Genomic DNA, 24,025 nt, shown 5'->3' with positions numbered 1-24,025 from the left:
CGAGGGAAAAGGTTAGTCGGTTGCCGAGCTTGTTCTGGGAAGGACGTCAGTCGTCGGTCGCTGCGAGCCGAACGTGGCGTGGCGAGATTTTCCGTGTGTTTTTCCGTCACCGTTTCCGGCCAGTCCGGCAAGCTCGTGTTTTGCATCCTTTTCCCCGCGACCGTTTAACGCCAAACGCGGTGGCGAACGATTTTTCGGGAGCGATTTTCACGAAACGCGAATCTGTCGAAATCTTTCCGCCTTCGATTTTCCCCCCCCGCTCCGTCCTCCCCCGCGCACACGCACCGGTCCGGAGAGTGAGTGAGACGGCGAGCTGCCGAAGACCAAGACGCAGGGGACGCAGGAAGCGAACGCTGATCCGATCGAGTGGTCGGAAGGGCGCGCAAATCGTCATCCCCGGGAGCTCGATTATGTGAACCTCCACCCTCTCTGCACCCTACTCCTCCACTCCAACCCCCCCGCCCTTTCCCAGCGAACGGGGATTCGAGGTTCCCTTCCTGGACATGGTGCTGGTGAATCTGTTAGCATTTAATCCTTAGCCTTCGAGTCGAACGCAAGTCGGGTCCCCGGTGCTAGTGGAAGTGATCGACGCTGGTTGCAGCTATCCTTCGTCCTGTGACGTAGTGACGAAGACAGTAGAGCCCGTAGTGGTCGCAAGAGTAGGCACGAGTTTTTTGTTTTTAAGATTAATAAAAGAATTACATCCCGGGCCAGTGTTATGGTTTTTAACAAATGCGTATGTCCCGTGTGGCGTCGATAACTTTCGTTGACAGTGACAGTGCGGTTAGTGTAATCGGTTGATCCGGAAGTGCAAATGAATGTGGCAGCTACGGTATGCACGCACCACCAAACTATCCATAAACCGGCGGCATAAAATCACCCACCCGGTGGATCACAAAACATTCAACGGACACCCAGAAGGAGTGAAGCAGCAGTGAAGTGTGAAGGGAAAGTGTGCAAAGTGTCACCACAGCTACAGAGCGCAGAGTCTGCACACAGTTCCTCGGGGCCGACGCGAACCAGCAAACGGCGCGGTGCATGTTGTTTAGCATGGATTTTCAGAGTGCAATGGAAACCTTCGCTGAAGCTTGGGTAGCCGCCAGCACTGGAGAACAGGTGAGTGAGCGTGCCGAATTGTCGGGCCCGATTTCCTCCGAGGCCTCGAGGCCGACCGGAACTGGTGGGAGGTCCAGCAGCTCAAGGACGGGTTTATGGGCCCTCGTTGGGTATGGGATCTCTTTTTCATCTGCTACCTGGAAACAACCCGAGCCCGTTGTCTCGTAAGATCATCCCGTGCTGGCCGGTTGAGGGATTTATGAGTTAATGATAGTGTGTAACACGGTTGACTTTGAACACGGGCTCCGTACCTCTAAGAGGTTCATTTGCAAATCTGAGAAGCCGACAGGGTGCATAACACCTAGTGATAAGTCGCATGATCCTGTTAAAGTTTGGCATTCGTCCATACGGCTTTCAACAACTCTTGCTAATCTCCATTGTGTCTCTATTGGATGAGCTGCTATTTTATGCATAAGAACCCTTGAGAGTAATCCTACAATCCTTCTTTCTCGAGTCCTTTCTCTACGTTTAGTCATTCTAACGTCAGGAGCTAAATACCTATTTATGGAAAATAGGTTTATCATGTTTTATGCAAAGATAAAACTGATAAATACTTGTGCACTACTTTTGCGTAATAGAGCGTGTAAGAAAGTTAGTGTTGGTAACTGGAACAGTTCGATTTGATATGAGGTTGTGCCAAAATATTTGATTACCAGCTATGCCTTTTTTTAAATTTATTTTTCGTTAAGCTGACGTAGCTAGAGTTATACTTAGCAATGCCTTATGAACTATTTAGACGCGTTCATTCCTGTTTCAGCGATATTTTGGTAACCAATCCATACCCAAAGGATCATTTTCTCGTTGAGGCAATGAGTCAAAGCACGCTTTTTTTTGTCTAACAAAAATTCGTTGGGTTTCCCCGTGTGCGCGCCGGAACGCATAAGAACAATCAAAAATCTGCCCGTCAGCTGCGGTTTAGGGTATAATCTCTATACTCCAGCGCGGTGGCTTATCTGATAGGTTCTTCTGGGTTGCCTCTGCTAGCTCGGCCATCGCACGGAAAGCAGCACGCAGATTAGCGCACTTCCGGTAGAACCAGGGAGGATGAAAAGGGCGTGCAAGAACAAACACACAAAAAGCGTGTACGGGAAAGACTCACTTTAGAGGAAGGCCAATCGCCATGCCTATGGTCAGTGATATGTGCGGCTTTTTATCAACTTTCTCCGTATCGGATAGTCCCACTCCCCCGCGGGGAGGGGGAGTTATGCTGGGCCACCTCCTCTTCCTTCTCTTCTGCCGTCAGATGGCGTTATCCGTTCGGGTCCCAGGCTCTGAGAGCTGACCCTCTGACCTCCGAGGCCGGACGAGGTTGGCCATCGGAAGAAAAATGCATGCGAGATGCACTTTTCCTTTCCCGACCCACCGACCACCGGGTCGCACAAACACTTACGCCGACACGCGATTACGCAGAAGTCGGAAGTCGCAGAATGAGTCGTCCCCTGCGCGGCGTCCACGCCTATCGGAAGTTGTGTCTCTGGAAACCGGAGACCTGCCCTTGCCAAAGTGCAGACGACGCCAACAACGACAGAGCCGGTCGTGGAATGCGATAAAATGCGTATGCCTTCGCATCGAGGCATATCGCTGTTGGCATCAGCCCGACTTACTTCCACTACTACCCTCATGCCGATGATTCAGAGCCGTTCCATGGGATGTTTACTTTCGCCTTGCGTCTCACTCCCGGTCCATAGCTCGCGCTCGATTTATCTTTCTAGGCGCAACTGTTGGAGTAAATCCCTGTGGAAAATAGTCCTCATTAGCACACAATCGATTAATTGCCATAAATCGAATTAATGCTTCCGTCTTCGGAGGCTCCGGGGATCCGCGCCTCAAATCCACTGGCCCGCCGGCGTAGGAACCGATCGAAGATCATCATGGAGCATCATGAGGTCGGCTTAGGATAGACAGAACGGCAGGGAAGAACCTTTGAAAACGTGTGCGTTTGTGTGTGAAACATTTAATCCAGTCTTATGAACGGTGAAAGACAACGATTTCCTTGCCCACAGTTAGATGCGGCTGCTCTTCGGATGCGATGCGAAGGGAAGAAAGTGAAAAGTCGAATGTAAAAAAAAAACAACCAAACGAGAGACAACGGATCACGGATTATAACCCATACCACCCCGGGCTGTGGCTGAATGGAACGGATGTCCGGAGGGTTATGGCGGCCGCTGTTGAGCCCGCTCGGATCACCGATTTACGGAAGCAACACGGTCCGATTATTCGGGACGTTTTGGGTTTCCCGATCGTTTCGGCAGCGATCGAGCGTGTCGCGTTAATCGAGATTAATGAATCGACCGCTTTCCCCTTCGGACGGACGGGCTTTGCCGGAAGGCAGGAGCACCTTAAGACGATGATTTATGATGATGCTGTCCTGCGGAATCCTTGATCCTGCAAACCCCCGGGCTAGAAGGAAGGTTTTCCCTTCCTAGCCTTGCACACGTTACCGAGCCAGGATAAAACGTTCGATGATGTGAAACGCAAACAGTTCGGCTTACAAATCGCCAAGGTCTCTCCCTCGGCAAGGACACCTTGGCTGCCATGACGTCTTTTTCGTGAAGAAAACTGCACCAGCCGATCCGGAGCAGCTTACCGGGCAATCGGTGTTTGTTGTTTGGGCCTCTAATTCGTCCAAATGCTTGCCGATGTTCGGTGACCCTCGTTGCCCTTCCTTGTGCCCAAGCAGCTTCACAACACCCGATCTTGGGCATATTGTTTACACTGTGTTGAACGCCTTTATTGCCGATCCTGGCTGAACTGGCCTTGCGAAGGCAGTACAAGGTGCCACCAAAAGGGGACAACCTTAAAGACACGTAACGAATTACGGTTTTATTGCACCCTAGAAGAGAAAAAAAAAGTTGCCAAAGGAAGCAAAGGTCGAAGGATCTTTGATTTTGGACGAAAGGAATTGAAAGGATCAGCTGGCCCAATTGTCTTACGGTGTGGTAGTGAAGATTTTCTCTCCTCTTTTCACACTTTATCTGTATTTTGTTTGTTTGTGCTCCTCTTCTTCTGGCAAAAGAGAGAAAAAACGCCTCATTAATCCGCCATCGCCGCTCGTTGCCGTACGCACCCTTTTTTGCCAAACCCCCGGTACGCACGGATGCATCAATCTCGCATCGGGATGCACCGGCGGCCCGTTTACCCACACACACACGCTATCCTGGTAAGCCCTCATGTAGATAACCCCCCCGAAAGGAAGTGTGAATTTGAATGCAGTTCTTGTTTTGTTTTACTTTCTATTCTTTACCATTTTCCTAACCCGTGGTGTGCTGTTTTTTTAAACGGGCTGATTTTACAAAAAGGTTCACCCAATGAGGTGGAAAGAGGTTTTGTTTTTCTTACCGGCCCGAAATGACGGGAAAACCCTTTCCCCGTAGCGTTACGTTTTCATTGATCTTCGTTGATGGCGAAAGGGGTAGAGTGAAAAATGATCCTCTAATTGATAGCGGATTTATGAGTGTTTGTGTGTGTGCGTCCGTAATGGGAGAAAATCCTTTAAATGTAGAAGAAAAGGAACGTTTGGATGGTTAACAGGATATGAGACCCAAAACGGATGAGCTTATGGGAACTGAGAATCAATTTATTCAAAATTTTAATGAACATTTCGCCTTAATAAACCCATTTTTATTTTGCAATATTAGTTCTAAAATGAGAATTTCTATTTTCAGTTTTATAAAGGACAGTTTTAGTTATGAGAGTATTAAGACTGTCTTCCACCTAATGTGCAACAAGAACAAGAAACCCCGCATCTCTTTGCAAGACCCTACACAGTACTGTAATTATCAAATCCTCCTAAAAAAAGCTCAAAGTGACGTGACATCAATTAAACTTGTCCTCGCCGAGCTGGGTGGTATATAAAAACACACTTACTAATTTCATTGACCCGCATTAGCATTCCACCCGTGGGAGGGTGGAGGGCATGGAAGCCCTCGGACAATGTATTTCCCTACCCACCACGGAATAAGTCAACCAAAACCGACGGATAGGCAAGGGAAAAATCCAAGCAAAGTGTCCCCCCGTTTGACACCACTCGGACAACCGTCTAATCCCGCTAAGCTCGGTCGGAGTGAAGTAGAGGGTTTTCCACGATTAGCGTGATGGGTGACCTTTCACCGCGGTGGTGGAAAACGCGAGCCCTGATCCTTTTATTCTTCCGAAAAACGGCGCACCCCCCCGTAGAAGAAACGAAGTGTGGGTCACAAATCTTAAGAGGATCGCTCACGGTGCACTAAACATTGCGCCCATTGTGAGCCCCGGTCGCGTGAAGTGACGGAATGGGGTGGCCACATATCACCTTTCACAGCCGAGATTTCGCCGCCGCTCTGTAAAACCCGCACCCTCGCAACAAGGGTCACCTTCGTTCCGGCATCAGAGATACCATCTTTTTTTCTGCCTTCCTGGCGCAAGGGTGAGAGGATAAGCGTAGAAAAGGGGATGAGAGGGAAGGTTAAGCCAGCTAGAATTACAACCACGCACGAGTTCTGAGTCAGTGCACCATTTCTCAATCACTCTCGGCGAAGTTTCGCGGACCGGCTCGCACGTCGAAGTTAGACTTTAATGCGCCGTTCGCTTAATCCGAGGGGAGACCTAGGGATTACGATCGTAAAATGGGTGCCGTTCCGTTGGTTGTTTGTCTTCGCGCGCCTCGGAATGTTCCTCCGCCACCGGTGGTTAATCACTTTTGATATTTTTATGTGCCATTCAACATGCGCCGATGGCATTCCGCGCGATCAATTGTCGGCTGTATTCATTCCTTTCCGCTACAAAAGATCCTGATGAATTTAGCGCTCTTAAATGTGTTTGTCTCTGTGTATGTAGACATCGAGTAATTCTCGAAGGAAGGTCACCCTCCTCGGCGAAGGCGGGGGAGTGAAAGATTTCTCACACGTAAATCTCCGCCCCGTGGGGGGGGGGGACGCGAACCGGACAAAACTCTCGAGCTACGACGTGTGCGCCTTAATCCCTGCCTAATCCTTTTTCTCGCGCTTCGGATCAACGTGGCCTGGCAACCGCGCTTAAAGATTTCTCCGTCCAAAGTGTTGTGTTCTGTGTTTCTCGTGCTCGCGCATTTTTTTTCCCCCATATTGTCATTGTGCAGCTCCCGTGTGCTTCGTGCGGCGTGGCTTAGCTTCCCTGGTGGATTTGCACATCTCTTCTTATGCCTGCTCGAACGCAAACTCACATCGGATCACTGGCTGGACGGGTGTTCCAGACGCTTCAGAAAGCATTAACCTTTGGTGGAACCTCGCGGGGGATTTTTGAGTCCGCCGGATTTATTCCTAAATAACACGGACAAAACAAAAACCGATGGAAGAGAGTCGGAAGGAAAAATGCTAAATCGACGAACTAAAATATTGTCCAAGGTGCTTTTTCTCTCCGGTAAGGAATAAATCCCGATGCCAAAAGATTAAACGACTAGAATCCGGCCACGGCCAACGCTAACGGTTGCTCGGTGGCGAAAATCTTATTGCTCCAGTAAAAAATTGCACAGTAGGAGATTCGAGTTTACTTATCGGGCTAAACTCGTTACTGGTTGCAAGCACTGATTAAAGCAGTTTCGATTGTGCTTATCTTTTGGTTAGTAAATTAAAATAAACCAACACATAAATAAGCAACAGAAAAACGAAAATATCTTCTAACAACGCACCAACGGTTCTGGGAAGAAACAAAAAATTGAAAAGCTATAAGTGTCTAAAATGTCAAAAATAAAACGCAAATAATAACATAAAAACAGAGTAGTAAAAATTGGCTTTCAAAACGATGCTGACTCGTTCTTTTTTATAACTTTAAAAAACCTCATAATAAAATACGCATTTGTTTCAGAAATAGAACATTCTTAATTAAAAAACAAATATTTTCAAAAATAAATAGAAAGTACATTAAAAAAATTCTAGTAAGCCTAATGAGATTTGTGAACACACATACCAAGATTACCGAAATTACTAATTTTAGATTACTTCTTTTGGATGTGTTTTTGCTTTAAATTTAAATCATAAACTCTGTCTATTATTTTGGAAAACAAGGAATAAATAAAATTCTTAAACCAAACGTTCTTTGACGTTCTATCTCACTTTGTTCCTATTGTGCGCTGTCACCTGGGCTTTCGTACTTTGTCCGTTGAAACAAAACCACAAACCAGCAAAAAGACTGTTGAAATCAGTGTGTGGATATACGAGGTTTTTTTTAATCCACCCCTCCGTCCGTCGCGAGGGAGGGAAAACCCTCGATAGAGATTATTGAATATCTTATTCATTGGCCCGCCGAAGGAGCTGGAACATATGGATACGGTCGGTGGCCAGCGAGGCAAATACACACACAGCCATAGTTGAAAAAGACGCCTTATTCCCACCACAAACGTACGCCCGGGTACGCCTTGCACACACGGTTATATGATAAATTATGCAAAGCAGTGCAAAGCGAATGGTTCTTGATTCCTCCGCGGGCTCCAGAGGTGCCGGAACACCAGGGACGAGGGTCGGTTGTAATGAGTGGCTTTTCGTATGGCCTCTTCCCCTCATCTGCCGCTCTGGATGCGCGGGTGTGCCTGCTGGAAGGCGTCCAAATGAAAGCCAGCTCTCCGGCGCGAGCAATGTTTGTAATTACAACGCCGTCGATGATCATCGCGCTTATGATGATGATAATGACGACGAACGGCGGCGAACGTTGGCGCAGGTTTATCATGTCGGGTGAAATGTACATAAACATTGACGGTTGTATAGCAAGTCGACGTGCTTGTATGTTACATTAAAAAATTTGCACAATTGTACATTCAGTGTTGTGGTTGTAGTTTTGTCTAGGATATTTTCCAACGATATATGAAATCCGATATGACCTGTTTTCGCTGCAGAACTAGACGATAAGCACATTCTGCTGTTTTCTTAAAATCACACTCCGCGATTTGTTTCAAATCGATGAACACGCAGCACGCGAAACTTCAAACAGAATTTTTGTGTTTTTCGCTTGCCTGCCTCGACTCCTCCATACCGCAACAAGACGCCACAAACGTCACACAAATGCCCCGAGTGTCCGATATCCGAGTCGTACCGAAAAGAAGTAAGAAAAAAGGGAAACGTACACACATACACACTAGCACGCGAAGAAACAACTCCCAACCGCTGTTTATTTCAATCGTCCAAAGCTATAGCTCACTCACTGAAAATAAATATAATCCCGGATTAAGAAGGCATCGCCATTCGGGGCCATCCGTGCTTCTCGAGCGTTACCGCGCCGCGGAAATGCCGCCGTCCCGCAACACGTTCCGTTTCGCTTCCCGTGGCCATTTGCCACCGGTTTTCGGTCGGCGGAATGTTGGAAGTTTTTTTTTTCGCCCCCCCCCATTCTTGGACGAGGAAGGCAATGGAAGGGGGGCGAAACTTACAGCGAAGGTACCTTATCGAGCTCATCCTTCCATCCGTACCTCAAGGACTGTTTGTAGGCTTGTAGTATCATACATTCCAAGGTGGTTCGACACTGGAACTTGCGTCAAAATGAATCAAACAAAACAAGACTGAATTCTCCTAGAATTTTTTGATCCAGGTTTCTGAGGACTCAACCATTCTTGAGAATTGCTGAACAAGGTGTTCTGGATCACAATTATTTGCAAAGGAACGCGCCTACTTGATCTACGGTCGCTCTTCGCACCAAGAGTTATGTCGTATGATTTCCATGTCGTCTTAGAATCAACTCGGGAGGTTAGTCGAGCGCAACCGGAGGACGGATTTACCAGCGATGCCCAAGACTTCCCCAAGACCGTGCTCGCGGATGCACTCCGCACAAACGGAAACCTTCGCACCGCCAAACCAAGATGGAAATAAATAATACACCAAATAAATTAATTATTTAAATCCGATTGGATTATTTTAATTTATTGTATGATTAATATATGTGGGATTAAAATTTTCACGGTTTCTTTATTTTGTACTCACTATCCCCTCAACCCAGACTTCGTTCGCTTACACCGTCACACACACACACACACGGGAGCTAGGTCACCATCGGAAAGGGACCTCGGATGGAGGCGCTACACATTCGCCTTGCCTTGCGTCGCACAGTTTCGCACACGGGCGTGCGTGCGTGGAATCTTGCGACGACCGAGCCCCGGGAGTTTGCGACACTTCCTTTCGGTTTGCACGCGACGGGGTGCGCTCGGTGGGCCAGAGATTATCCGTCAGTCAACCGGCCGTCTTGAAGCCGCCCGCTAGTGGGAGCTTACTTCCTTGCCGAAGAATTTATTTATAGTGCCCCCGCAACGGGTGTGTGTGTGTGTGTGTGAGCGAGAGTCAGAGAGTGTGCTAGCGCAAGGGCTTAAAACTCGTTCAATCATACTAATCGCCACCGGGAACCGTGTACCTTTCTCCGGTAAAACGTAAATCAATGTTGGAGCCGTTACTTGGGTTTTTAATGTTTGAGAAATTTTAAGAGAAAAAACCAATCGTAAGGATAATTTTGAAAGTACTTTTAATTTGAAATTTCCCCGTATTGATGTCAACCTTCACAAAGATTTGCTCACAAAGCTACTCGATGACCTATCAGGAAGAATTATGATATTTTTAACCCCAAGATTATTCAAAATATTCGAACCCGTATGTCTTCGAGAATGGCCATACGCAGACGAGATGAAAACATATGTATAAGAAATGGAATGAATACAAACACCCAAAACACAACAACGACAACAAACGAATTCAAAACAAGCTCGTTCGTGCACCGGTCGGCGGATTAGAGGTGATTAGTGAAAACGCTAAATCTTTTGACGGATTTTCATACATTAAGTCCACCCCGAAACCAGCCCTTGTCTCCACCCCTAGCCCGGCGGAATTCGTCCACCGAACCAACCGAACCTTACGCATCGTTTTACGCAACAACAAACGCCAAAAGCAATCGCGTCCATCTCGCTCTCTCGGTTCGATTCGCGCGCTTCTCGCTCGTTTCACATTCATCTTTCCTCCTGCTTCCTGCTCCTTCCGCCAGAAAACAAAACCTCGCTTGAAGAAAAGAAAAGAAAAAATCGCGACATCTTCACGATATATGCGCGTTGATTCATTCGACCGTAGAAGGGGCGCTCACGCCGACATGAGCCTGGTGTGCGTAAAAATGTTACAGATTAAAAAGTGCTGCTGCCTGCTGATTTCTCTCATGTTTTTGTGCTCGCGTTTTTTCGCGCTCGTTCTTGGTTTGTTTTTTTGTTGTTTAAAGCGACCTAGCCCATGGGGAGTCGGAGCGGTTGGGAGCCGAGGGGACGGACCCCGAAGGAGGCGGGGCTTGCACGGACATTGCAATGGGGATGGATGGAAGGGGGCGCTTGGGAAAGGAATGGCGGAAGAATTAAGACAGCGACGCATCGGTTAATATTTATTACGATATTAAAGACGAATAAAAGCCGCTGGCCGGGAGCCCGGGGGAGCGAGAAGAAGACGGCGATGGGGGGCATAAATACACCGCTCTGTTGGATTATAATCCGCGTGTGTCCCTGCGCTCCTCACAGACGCATAGTTGCGGTCACCACACTACTCTATCGGAAGGCTTCTTCTGCCCCAATCCGGCAGGCTTCGGTGGTCGGAAATCGGTAATATATGCGATCGGATCAAACTAACTGGGCTCGCTCTCTTTCTTTCCCGGCCCCACGAGAAGCATCTTCCGAGGAAAGGCGTGCTTTTGTGTGTGCACTAAGCCGCGCGAGTGGAGCCGGCGGTCCGGATGAAATTAGGTGAGAATTTAAATCCATCCAAAAGCCGAGTGTCCTGGCTGGATGGTGGCGATTTGTGTGTGAGCGTTTTTCCGTTTTTTTTGGTGTTTGTCACCGTTCACCCCGAGGTTGCTACACTACCGGGCATTAAGTTTACGATCGTGCGCTGCCTGCTTAATACCTGCTTGCCATTTTTTCGACCCGAGCGATCGCCAAAGCACGCGGGAACCGATTGGATGATTGCCAATTTAATGGAACCGAAATGCTCGATCAATCGTTCTGGCTACTTTTCTTCGACCGATCCCCCGTCTTCCCAGACAATCCCCCCCCCGGATCTTAAGCTCACCGAAATGGCTTAGGCTCGAAACGACTGCACCGAAGCCATACCGCGAAAACGGTAATCCCGGCCTCGGTTTGGGATAGCAAATCGTTGAAAGCCACCTTCAAGATTCTTTCCCAAAATAGAAAGAGCGAGGGAGAGAGAGTTCCTTTCTTCGCGTTCGATTAGCGGCTCACCAGAATCCGGTGCCGTTTCGAGGGGAAGGGATTACGCGATTGGGCTCGAAAGGCACCCGGGATCCCGTTTCGCACCAACTGTTTGATCTTGTCCCGAATGATTTAATCCATAAACTTCAATCTTTTAGCCTTTGCCATCACCTCCTTGGGCCTCTGTAGCGTCGTTTTTTTCCTTGTTCTTCTTTTATTTGGTTCCGACTACCCCCTTCCCTTCCTACGATTACGGCACGCATCAATCCGTTATCGAGGCCGCTGGTGGAAAATAAAATTAAAAAACATTTTCATAATAAAGCCCCCGAAGTAGTTTGTGTTTTATGGCTGATAACGGCCGACGGTCCGCCACCGCGCGCAGAAGTGGCGGCTCACCGGTTAAAATGGTTTAAGATTTGCGATTGAATTTATGTAAATGCTCGTGCCCGAAGCCGCCCGATGCGTGATGATGTTGTCCATCGGGCAGAGGAAGCCGGCGTCGGCGAAGAAAACTACTTTTCGAAGCTCGTAAATCCTATCCTCCTTCGAACGGCAAAGCTTTTGCGCTTTGAACAACGGGCAAAGAAGAAAACGGTAGGCCAATGCTTGACCAAGCCGGTGTCAACTAATCCATCGCGAAGGTCAGCGAAGGAAGGACCCTCCCGGCTGGGGGGTTAAAAAAAATCATCTCCCCGACCAGAGATCAGGCATCTGCTGCCGCTGGCACTAAATATTTGCCGTCCGGATCGAATCCAGGTGCACCGCGCGGTAGGTTTATGATTTGTGGACGAAAGGTTTCCCCGTCATCCGGTTTCCTGGACCCCATTTATCAGCACTTAGTGTCGCGTGGGGGTTTAATTTGCTCGCGGAACATGGTCGCGGACTTTGCGCGCAAAAGAGTGCAGTGCCTACCATTTGCTGCCGGGTTATGAGTGCCCAGAACGGAACCCATCACCACATTGCAACAATGTCCGATGCTACGCTGACCGTGCGTAGCGCAAACCGGGGGAAAACGCCAACATACGCCGTATCGAGCCGTATTAGACTTATGGATCTCAATAGGAGAGGACCTAACCGGGAAAATAAACAAAAAACACAGGGACAAATGTGTCCTAGCGAAAACCAAAAAAAAAAACCCCTGAAAAAAACCCTAACCTCCACCGAATGGAGCGCAACGTAATGGACAGCTACGGAGAACCAACGGCCTGTCCGCGAACGGAACATCCTCGTGTCCGTACTTTGCGCGGATTAGCTTCCGGTCTTGCATATTTGTCAGCCCATTGGGTCGCTAGCTCGCGGACCATTAGCGGACAACCCGGGGATGCACTCATGAGAGCGGGGGAGAGGGAAAAAAATCCGGCCGAGAATATGTCCGACCATTTATCCATTGAACTAACTACGCGTAAGCCTCTAAAACAAGGCACGAGAAATGGTGCCAAAACTAACATGATCCGCTAATGAAAAAGGGAAATGAATCTTGGATTAAAACAAACGTGTTTGGGATGTAAAAGAACTTAAAAAGTCGATAATATAACTGAATCTTATATAGAACTGCACAATTCGAATCAAGTTCCAACACAACAAACTGATCATTTGAAGAAGATACCAAAATGAGAACACGTGACAATATGATTTAGAATTAACGAAAAAATAAGTTAAATACTTTTTACATAAGTTGTGCAACCTTTCCTACATGAAACTCTTGAAATAGAAATAGTAAAGAAATAGACAAATCGAAACACGAGCCCGATACCACAAGAGAGCGGAAAGGTGAGAACGCGATATTTAGGGTAGTGTGAAGTTCTAGTCAACCATTGGGCTGCTTTACCAACGACAAACAGTACCATCTGGGTGCATAGCTGGTGGGCCCCTGTCGGGCCAAACCCGAAGCCGAAGCTAGGCTGGAAATCCATGTTCCACGAACGCGCCATAGCGCTAGGCCGCTGTGTGTGTGTCGGAACCTGACGCTAAATCCTTTAATACATAGAAACGCGGATTTTATCAGTTTGAGATTTTAATTTATGGCCTTCCGTGGGGTCACCGCCACCCGGCATCGAGCACCCAATTCTACCGGGGATCGGTGTTCACTATGTGTGTGTGTTTATGTGTGTTTGTGTAGCCAGCTTGGGAAGCTTTTTATGTCTAGTTTTTTACCTCCTCTGTTGACATCCCATGCCGGGTGTCGTTGGTGCCGGCTTAACCGAAATCGTTTGATGGATCTGCGTTTCGGACGCAATGTTTGGGATTGTGATTAACCGCTTCCATATGCCGGTCCGCGGTAGTTGAGCTCGGTTTGCCTTCCTCCAAACTTGGACCGAATGTTCAACCGAACTGCATTTCCTTGCGCGCTGGTCAACGTTTCCGGGTTTATCCGTGCGTGGGATTCACCACCAAGTACTGGTTTAACTTGAGGGTTGCCGGGGGCAAACCGGAAGTCGCTCGAGCGCAAAAAAAAATAAGGTGAAGAGGACCCAGCCGCCCAAGCACAACGGATCCCAACAATGACAGGAAGCAACATTGACAGATGTCACTGTGGCTGATGAGCCATGCATGGCAGCATGGCGGTTAATGTTTTACCTCGATTGATGAAGCTATCCTCCACTAACCGAGAATGGGGAGAAGCTAAGGCAGAAAGTCATTAGCTCATCCTGTTTCTACGCACGTTACCCATTACGATGCCAAAATGGATGGGTTCGATTCTTCAAGTTCAATTCTTTCCCACCAACGCATCAAAGCGAGGCAAGTTTGAAGAGGGGACCAGGGAGTGAGTTAAAAACAACAGCTACAGACTCCTCCGCACTAAACCTCTTCCCGTGTTGCAATTTCTGATCCCTCCACCGATCAAAGATAGGGGGAAAAGGAAGGACTTCCTAGGCGTTTTGATACACAGTGTGCGCTGCACCTAGCAAGTCGTTTTAATTTCTTCGATGAGGGAAAACCCCATTCCTGGACACTCTTCTAGGGGTGCCACAGACAACGCAACTACGCACAACAATGGGCAACATTTTGAAGGAGCACGAAGAAAACCCTCCCTCGGTTAGGGAGGAAAAGCGAGCGGTTGAAAATTAACTTCCTGTTCGTTTCGCCCGACCGGGCGTGCGGGTGAACCCAATCCTGTGGGGTCCTGTATGAAAGCAGGGACGAATCGACGACCAGCGTAAAGCAATTTGTTCAGTACCACCGGCCAAATATTTCCTCGCGCGACCAACCACACACACAAACATTCCGTCACATTCGATTAAGCAGCAGCACCCCTGTTGGATTCGATTCCACCAAATGGGTTGGATTGATCATTTTACTAGCCTTAATTCGACGTTCTCAGGCATCACCATCGGGCCGAGGAATTATCGGATGCTTTCACGCTTCAAAGACGACTGCCCACTTTCGGCAATCGATTAAGGTGCGTCGTCCTGCCGGATGAATGCATTTCTTTCTTCGATCGACACGATTTATGCTTTTGGGTTTCCGAATGGCGCAAATGGTGGATTTTTTTTGATAGTTTTTTATTCATTTTTAAAATTACTGCTACTGCTAGCTTCGCCGTACATTGACCTTGCCAACGGAACCGGATGGGCCATCCTGTTGGATGGGTGCAGCGTTTCGGGACGATCTAACTCTAGGGGACATGTGATCATTTGGTAATTAACCGTAGCAAGCATTTGATGTGAAACAAAATAAAAAAGTTACAAATTACTAATGTTTTCAAAAAAGTGTAAACCCTTCACGACCAAGGGAAATATTTTTCCCATCTACAAAACTCGTTACTGTTTATTCAACTATTATCCAAACGATACTTGTGAAACGAAACATCAAAGAAAACATTTTGTCAATGGCGGGAAATGTCTTTCTGAACGAATAAACAAAAAAGAACTATCAAAATTAATTGCTCCAAAACCAAACAAATCGTGCGTTCAACCGACAATATTTGGAAAGTTTATTAGACTTGATGAATTTATTATTTTTTTACAGAAATGGCTAAGAATTTTGTTTGAGAATTTTTAATTTCTAATTTGTAATTTGTAAAGCAAATAATAGAAATTCAGATATCATAACTATACTCGTCGTTTATTTACTTTTATGGTCCATAGGAAAAATATTTCCCATGAAATTATATAAAACCTACCTAGACTGCTAGGTTTTTCTGGTGATATTCTCTTATTTTACACCCCAAGTATTCAAAATATTGTGTTGTTTTGCCAATTTTAGTCCTGAAAGGTTAAAACAACGCTTTGCTCTTTAGGGGAGTAACGTTTCTAGTTGATACACGGATTGTTTAATGTTCTTGTGGTCATGTTTCGTGCAAGATCGCTAGAGAAGTAAAATTATCGATCTTCAACTAGCATAAATAAAATCACCACATATGACTGTCTCACTTTTGTTGTTAATTGTTATTTTAAATATAAGTTTTAGGGTTTGGATCTCTTAAAGACTGTTTATGCTTCATCTCACCTAACGCTTCTTTCATCTTCCCATCCAGTCGGATCGGATTCCTTCGACCCCTGCTTCCGTCTTATGCATTTAGATGGTCAATCAGTTAATGCTCGATGCAAAACATGCACACATATACCCCGGTGGGAAAGGTCAGCGAACGCTAGGGATATAGTTTTTTTACGATTTCCGACTTAAATTAGTAACTGTCCGTTCGCTCGTCAAAGAACATTGTTGGCAAGACGGAAACTAAAGGCTTGACCTAACGGAGGCGTGTGCATTAATGCTAAGCTGCGCAGAAAAATGATCAAACGATGCAAAAAAACAAAAAACGGGGTCAAGCAGTACACAAAAGATCGAGCAAAGGCGCAAGGGGTCAAAACAAATGTATATCTAGCAGATACGAACGGAAGGCTACAAGCATAAGCTAGCGCTCGGTAAAGGTTTGCCAACGAGAAATAAATGATTGTCCATCCGTTTTCGGTCCGCCTCACCGTAAAGCCTCACCCGAAATCAACTGGCCCGTGTTTTCCGGCGCGGTTAAAGACGCACAACCGTCGGCCGCAATGAGACAGAAAACTATTTATATAGTGCAATATATAATCATAATGATAATCACCATCATCAGCAGCGAGCGAGCGAGGCAGCGGACGAGGCGGACGGTAGTCCTGGGCGGCCGGCGCTGTAATTAACATAATCTATTCCGATATCTATTTAACTGCATCTACCCCTTTCGGGGCCAGCTGCATGCGGGGTGCATCCGGCGAAGGGCTGATGCACTTCACGTTTCCACCGTTTTCTTTTCCGTTTGGTTTTTTCGCGGGAAATCCTCACGCATCGCGGTTGATGAGCTAGAAGCTGGCCGAAGGCGCGATGGTGCAATTTGTTTCCCGAATCCCGATGACATCGGCCCATCGTTCCCCGCACAATTCTCTTCGGAACCGATAGCGGGGCAATAAAAGCGGGCCACAGGATATGGGCAATGGCAGTGCGGAGGTGTGCAACGGCAACGATGCGTGAAGCGCTTCTTCCTGCAGGGTGGCCTTCAAGGCACGGCTCGAAAAAAAAAAAAATGAAGTGCAAGAAACACGAATTAAAATAAGCCAGCTCGAGTACACACACACAGTGGTACAAAACGGGTCCCCTTTTGCGAGTGTCATCCTGGTTCGTCCGATTGTGGTTAGTGTTTAGTGAGATGGAACGGTGCGTTCTGCTGGCAAGTCCGTTACAAGGCGTCCCTTTTCCCCCCCACCGGTGTTTGTCTTGCGCGCACTGTAATCACCGTACAACATATGCTCGCCAGGGGGAAAACCGTTCCCCGTTCCCGGGAGCGGGCAGAAGGATACAATAAACTGCAGTAAAACGGAACAATTAGAAAAGTTTACATGAATCTTCCGAGCATTGAAGACACCGAAGGGAAAGAGTTCCTGCAATCGGAAACAATGTTTTATGGGAATGGGTTTATTGGTCGGTGAAGATCGTTAGATCATCGTAAAGTTCATGACTAAATTTGAGTTATTGCCATGACACTCCAACACCTTTCGTGGCAAATCCAGCCCGTTAACCACCCTCAAACGAGGCGTGAGTAATGGCTTGCCATAGATAATGGATAGAGGTGAGATTTCGTTTGAAAGCCCTCATTTTCGAGGTTAAAAATAGTCTTCCCGCCTTCCCGCGGCAGGCGGCATTGGGGTTGTTCGCGCCGGGGGGGTTTGTTTACATTTTTAAAGTGCCGTCAAGCCCCTACTTCGCACACACACACACACGCTCATCGGAGCACGGCAATTGATAAGAGGGCGGCGGTCCGATTCGCGAGGGTCAGGTTTGAAGGTACTTCCACCGTTCGAAGCTGCTCGATGAAACGCTGTTTGAACCTCGTTCCCGAAGGGTGGAAATTCAAACGGGTCCATTTTGAAACCCTTCCCAAAGGCGGCCAAGATCAATATGACGCCGGTTTACGACCCATCGATTTAAGTGAACCCGATTCCCGGGGCGGATAATCCACGCATTAGCCGCTTTATGATATCCACCCGGATCAAGAACCACATCCGTCATTTAATGACGATGCGAAATTCGACGTCTTGAGGGACGAAGTTAAGTTTTCGATAACTAAAATAGACAAACAATTTTTTTTTCCTTGCTGTTTTTGGTGTGAGTGGTTGGTGGTTGCTCCTAGCATATTGATGGATGGTTCAGCAAAGATTAGTGTTATATTTAGAACGGAATTTGTTTGAGCTGATAATGCTGAGTAAGCGTGGGAATTCAAAGCAATCAGAGTACAAAACACAAGAGTTTCGCAGAAACAATTGCACAAACGTGACTCACTTTTTTTGCACCCCATTCAGGGCGCTTCAAACGTGCCGACCTCAAATCCAATAAGAACTTCCTCAATGGGTCATCGATAAGCTCATTAGGCCTCCCCCCTTTTTCCGCTAGGTGGGGCGTTTTCCGAGCGTCCATCGATTATGTCTCGATTAGCCGTTATCAGCTAGATCAACTTGAAAATAGATCGACTCGAGTCCATCCCACTCGGCCACCGTTTTACCGCGAAGGGAACCCAACCCACGACGAGCAAAAATGGAACCCGGTGTCGGTGTGTTCGCCCAAGCCAACCTTCGATAAGAAAAATCGCGCGGCCCGGGTTTTGTGCGGAAGTGCAATGGAAACGCAAACAAAACTCGCGCCAAACCCTCCGAAAAACGCAACAAAAAAAAACCCCCATACAGAAACACATGAAAGTGAAACGCTATCCCCCCCTCGTTTTACCCTGGCCGAAATGTTTTCCCTTCCGTTAACCAAACGTCAATCGAATCGATCGTTCGTCAGTTAGGTTTTCGTTTCCTTTTTCCTTTTTATTTCTATTTTTGTCACGCTCGAACGGAGCCGATAACGAAAATCCATTACCCAATCAAGCCTGACAGCGTGGGTATCGCCGTGGGTATTTACTATGGGAGCCCCCTTTTCCCAGCTGGCTTGCCCTCCCCGACAGGCCGAACTGTCGTCACCTGGCCCCCGGGTAAGGTAAGCATATGCACGATTAATCGATCCAATCGAACGCAATCATCGCGTTTCGGCCGCACTCCCTTTTCCCATTTTTCCTTTGCCAACTTACGGTGGGACTTAGTTTTCGGGAACCAACTGAAGAAACTGTTGACACTCGCCGCGTAACGCCACAGTCTCCCTACACCTTATGCAAATCAACCCACTGACAGGTACGCGGAGGTGAATGAGCCGTTTTTTCGGTATTTCCATAGTTAATTAACGAACAATTATCAACTCAACACCTTCTGCTGCAACGGAAATGCAGCGCAAAAGAAAGCACCAGGAGGGTGGAAATATTGCATATTTTGGATAGAAACACTGAATACGTGTTAGAAAAAAAAAACAAAAACGTTACACATCAACGCGAAACGGTCTACTGTCAAGCAAACTTTGACACATCACCTTCGCACGTGTATCGGTCGTGTTTTCTAACTTGTTAAAAATCCTTTGATTGACAACAGATTTGTAAAACATTACGGGGTGGAAGAGCATAAACATTTGTTAGAAATAATGCAGCACACAAGGAGAATATTTTTAAAATGCTAACATAATCTTAAATTAATTATAACTAGTCGAAAGAATTTAAAATTAAATTGTTTACAGCCAAAATATTTTAAATTTTTCTTTTTTAGTTCGTAAAATTTCAACAATTACGCCTCTGAACATGAAATTTGTCCAGCATCAAATTGTGCTTTGTGAAAAAACACATACTTTTACAAAAATAGCTAACTTCAACATTTGACTGACATTATCGCGCCGGACGGATCGCATCGATTAAGACTTCATTTTCCGCCCGAACCCAAAAAGTGGTCTTGGCGGTTGCTCTAACGCCTTTCCAAAGTTGCTAATCGGGCGGCCTATTTCTAACGCGCGGGAGACGAGGCAGTTCCTCCCCGTCCCCGAACAACTTTCCAATCTGATGATCCTAATCGGGTTCGGCTTCGGGCCCGGGCCCTGACTAATTTATACTCAAATCACATCTAATAAATTTATTGACCTATAAATCAATCCGCGATATTCGGCTCGGAACTAAAGGATGCCGCGGGGGAATCGCGTGTCGGTTGTCTTCTAGCCATTGCGGAAGGAGAGGGTTGAAGGCTTGGGTGATTACCTCATAGCTTGCTGGAAGTGGATTCCGCGAACATAGCGGAAAGTGAGTGTAAGGGGAAGATCTGTTCGGATCGTGTCACTCCGGAGAGGAATATCAATCGCGCTCGGGACCAATTTGCGGCGGGTTTGTCTGATTGGGATGTCTCGCGGAGATTTATGCGCCAGTTTACACCAACCACCCAAAAAGATCACCACCTCTGAAGAGGGGAAAAAGTCCTGCTCCGTCGATTACTTCACTACTGAAAGTCGCTTCGCCTTACTCAAGGGTGTCGACACAAGAGACTGGTTTCCACCTTCTGGGAAGATGTGACGACGCTGGAGTTCCAGGGTTGGACCGTAGTCATTCCGCAAACAACACCGCTAAGCGTGTGTCAGTGTCGAAAGCGTGATGCGGATGACGATCACATGTGGATCACTCACGACGTCCACTAGCGTCGCGATGCGGTTTCGCTAATCTGCTGACAATAATTAGTGCGCCTTTATTGCGCCCCGTTTAGAGCTCGCTGCGATGAAGGGTGCCCTCGAAAAAAAGACGCGCAGTGAGCTCCCCACGCCTGCAGGCACTATCCGTGGCCGGCGTTCGGGAATGCTCGTACACATTTTTCCCTCCCGCTTATCTTTATCACGCTTTAGTGTATTAAGGCAAATAAACACGTTTAAAACCCCTCAATATCGCTTCGCCCGTTTGATGTTAATTCGCTCGCCCAGCCGAGGGGTTTATCTACCTGGTTGTCGTATGACGCGGCTTTACGAGATCCGCCACCCTTTACCGCGCACACATACCCCTGTCCCCGTTCCCCCGACCCTGGAGACAGTTCACTTTTATACTTGTTTGATGTGCGCTGTATTGCGCACTCGCGTTCGTGTCGGAGTTGATGTGGTTTCCCTTCCGTGGCACTCCAGCTGTCATCGGCTCGGGGTTTGTAATCGCATCAAACAGCATCGACCCATTTTGACGTCCGCGCGCGTTTGGGAACCGCTCGGCAGGAGGCCAGCCAGGCCAGTTCTCGGCCCGAGTTCCCCCTAGGGGACTTTGCAAATGGCCGCCAGAACAACCACCACCGAGCCCCGAGCCCGAACCGGTGGCGTCGCAACAATGGCGCACACGGCTACGGATGAGTGAAAGCTGCCTTCCCGTCACCCGCTGGGTTTCGCGAGCATATTCGGCTTCTGGTGCGCCTGATTCGCGGTTGGCAATGGCGTGATCGGGCTGAAACGGGAACCTCGTCACAGGGCCGGTGTGGCCTACGTTCTTCGGGAGGCGCCATTTCGCCAATACCATCTGTCGCCGTGCCATTTTGCTCGAAGAATGGCATGTTGCATTCTTTCACTCTTTTTTTTTTAATTTTTGTTGAGAAATTAATCCTTCTTAAAGCCTTCAAGATGCCATTTAAGAAACTAGAAGCGATCCCTCCCATTTAAGGGCGGATTCTAAATCTTATGGATGGAGTGAAAAATTGAAAGGCAAGAAGAGAATAAAGCATCCAACGAGTGTGAATCTGTGAGGATGAAAGAAAAAATTATAGGAGGAATTGCTTACGGATTTGTTTAATGTTAACTATGGTTACAAATAAACGATCGCCTATTTTCATAGACTTAGGAACTGGAAATTAGCCTGGAAGAGTAACGACCATTTATTGCGACAAAAGCGATTCACAAATGCATCTAATTAGTGTTGTGCTAAATGAATCTTTTTTAAGATTCATTCCGATGGATTCATGAATCTTTGTGGATTCGAATCTTCAAAGCTTAAGAATCTTTCGAAACCTTAATGAATCTTCATGAATCTTTCATGGATCTGTCATCATTGGATGTGGATCTTTTCATCATTTAGTGTGTCTTCAGGATTCACGAATCTCTCGATGAAAGATTCATGAATCCCTTATAAGGCAGAGATTCATTCAGATTTTTGAATCTGAATCAGATTTATAAAACTCTACATCCAATTCATCGAAAATGAACGTTAGAATGCAAATTAAACGATGGTTAAATAAACAAATCCGTGTGCGATTTCACCTTATGTTTACATTTCAATCGTTATTTGATCTTAACAAAAATGAACGCATTTACGCATCGACAATGAATCGTTCCGTCATCTTAGAGGTTAAACCGGTGGGGTAGAAATTGACAATCATTTATGAAAACCACAACGCCGACTAAAGAAATTTATTAGGAGTCATAAAAGTTCTGGTTTTTCTGTGCCAGTTTTTCCATAACATTCCATAACTCGCGCGATCTTTACGATTGGCTGTAAGGATTACAAAACCAGGGTGTGAAAATCGGGTGAAAAGTGTAAAAAAGACCTTTCATAAGACTGGAAAAAGAAGAAACCACTGGTTAACAGCTGCCGAAATTCTCTAGAGTTCGCACTCAAAATCACTACCATCTCGTGGTAAGTTAAATGGCTCGATTTGATTATAGCGATTATAAACTAATCAACCAATATGAACACACACACACACATGCATACACAGGCACGAGCCGCCCATTCCAATTTGCCCACATTCGCATTCAATCTGACGAAAAAACGTTTCCCGGCGGCTTCAGGAGCGGTGGCGGAGATATGAGGTTGGGCTTCGACAGCCTGAAAACGGCGCCATTTATGACGCATCATTATGTGTCTTTTCGGGAGGGCGCACAAGTTCCCGGGCGCGTTTTGGGGATAGTTAAAAAGGCTGCTAAATCGTTTAACACAGCCCAATTTCGGCCCGTCCGCTTGGGGTCGAACATTTGGTGAAGTTTTGTGACTCTCGGTTGTTGGTGCCTTTCGCCTCCTACACGATTTCCTTCGCCGTCCTCTCGTCCCCCAATGGGACGATACACCGTTATCATGACATGCCGGTCATCGATTCGTCCAATCTGTCAACGACTTTTGTGATGTTGCTCGGACATGTCTGACCTACCTCCTACCCCCCACCGGGGGGAATGCCAGTTCGGCGTAAGACTGGAAGCTTTCGCTCTGCGCGAGATAACGTCCCGAGCACGCCGAGATTGGCAGCCGAAATTTGTGCAAATCGAATTCATAAATCGTCCAGTGCGCGCGCGTCATCGTTCCCGAGTCGAAAACCTCGTCTCCAAAAGAAGTCATGAAGATCGGTATCGTGCGCGATCGAACGCGGACGGAAATGATACCGTTGAAAAAAAAAGGAACGCAACCACAGTTCGAAATAATACGAACAGATTCCTCTTAATACCATCCCCGATTCGCCGGACGGAGCACAGCATCTCGCCAGCGTGCACCGGGAGCACCGTTTTTCGGGGGAAAAATGTCTCCTCAAAATTCGCTTCCAAAAACCTCATATCCCTAATGTGACATTTTAACAAGATTTACACAACAAGCACGACCAGCAATGACACAACAGTGTCATCGTGTTTTAAATCTTCTTCAACTCGTGTCCGGAAAAAAGGGCGACCGTGGGGGAAGGGGGTTGAGGGCATCGAAACATTGCGTTCTCGAAAATGCGAATCCTGGTGAGGGAAGAGAAAGCTCCCGTTCGGGAGGCGGGGGGAGGGTGGGGATGATGTTTTGTAGTTTTTTATTCACTTCATCTCGTCTTCGAAATGCAGACGAAAAGGGATTGGGATAACATAATGATCTTCTCTCCCCCCGAAGCCTCCATCATCCCCCGCTCCGTTCGCTCGATCATTTAAAAACAACCACCTCAATCGTCACCAACCCACCCACTCTACCCGACCCGACCGTTACCCGGCCCGACAAGCTTTAGCATCTTGGGCACAATAATTTCTCGTCGCAGCAAGTGCATCGATCGGACGAATGGACGAACGCTGCGGGACGGCGAATAATGTGGTCGAATGACGAAAAACCGATTTCCAATCAGGCTGCCGGTCGCCCCAAAGGACGTCCCATTGCCCTCCCTCCTCCCTGGCCCCAGCTTCCCGATCACGGCCAGGCCCTTCTGTTGAGAATGCAGTAGCTGAAAAATATTTTCGCCCAAGATCAATGATCGATTAAATATACACTTTGCCACCGTTTGCTATCCTTTTTGCTTTTTTCTTCCCCTCTGCCTCGTCCTTCTTGCCACCCCCTCTTCCGCGTGACCACAGAAGCGACGATCGACCGCGAACGACGACGACGACGACGATGACGAAAAGCGCGAAAAGAGGATAAGATCATGTATCAAACGTCAAATTATATCAAAT

At 47.3% G+C, this 24,025-nt stretch overlaps 1 protein-coding gene across 1 annotated transcript in view; it reads left to right on the top strand.

Annotated features, from left to right (window-relative positions):
- The first annotated feature begins 1,038 nt into the window (after positions 1-1,038).
- The window catches only part of LOC131261835 (uncharacterized), an 82,952-nt gene continuing 59,965 nt past the window's right edge, over positions 1,039-24,025 (top strand). Inside the window, exon 1 of the mRNA XM_058263676.1 lies at positions 1,039-1,116. Coding sequence (XP_058119659.1) covers positions 1,039-1,116 — 78 coding nt within the window. The remainder of the gene's footprint in view (positions 1,117-24,025) is intronic.

Source organism: Anopheles coustani, chromosome 2 (assembly GCF_943734705.1).
Source record: "Anopheles coustani chromosome 2, idAnoCousDA_361_x.2, whole genome shotgun sequence".
NCBI classification, from domain to species: Eukaryota; Metazoa; Arthropoda; class Insecta; order Diptera; family Culicidae; genus Anopheles; species Anopheles coustani.
The sequence above is the reverse complement of the archived record's forward strand: the minus strand, read 5'-3'. Positions and strand labels throughout refer to the sequence as shown.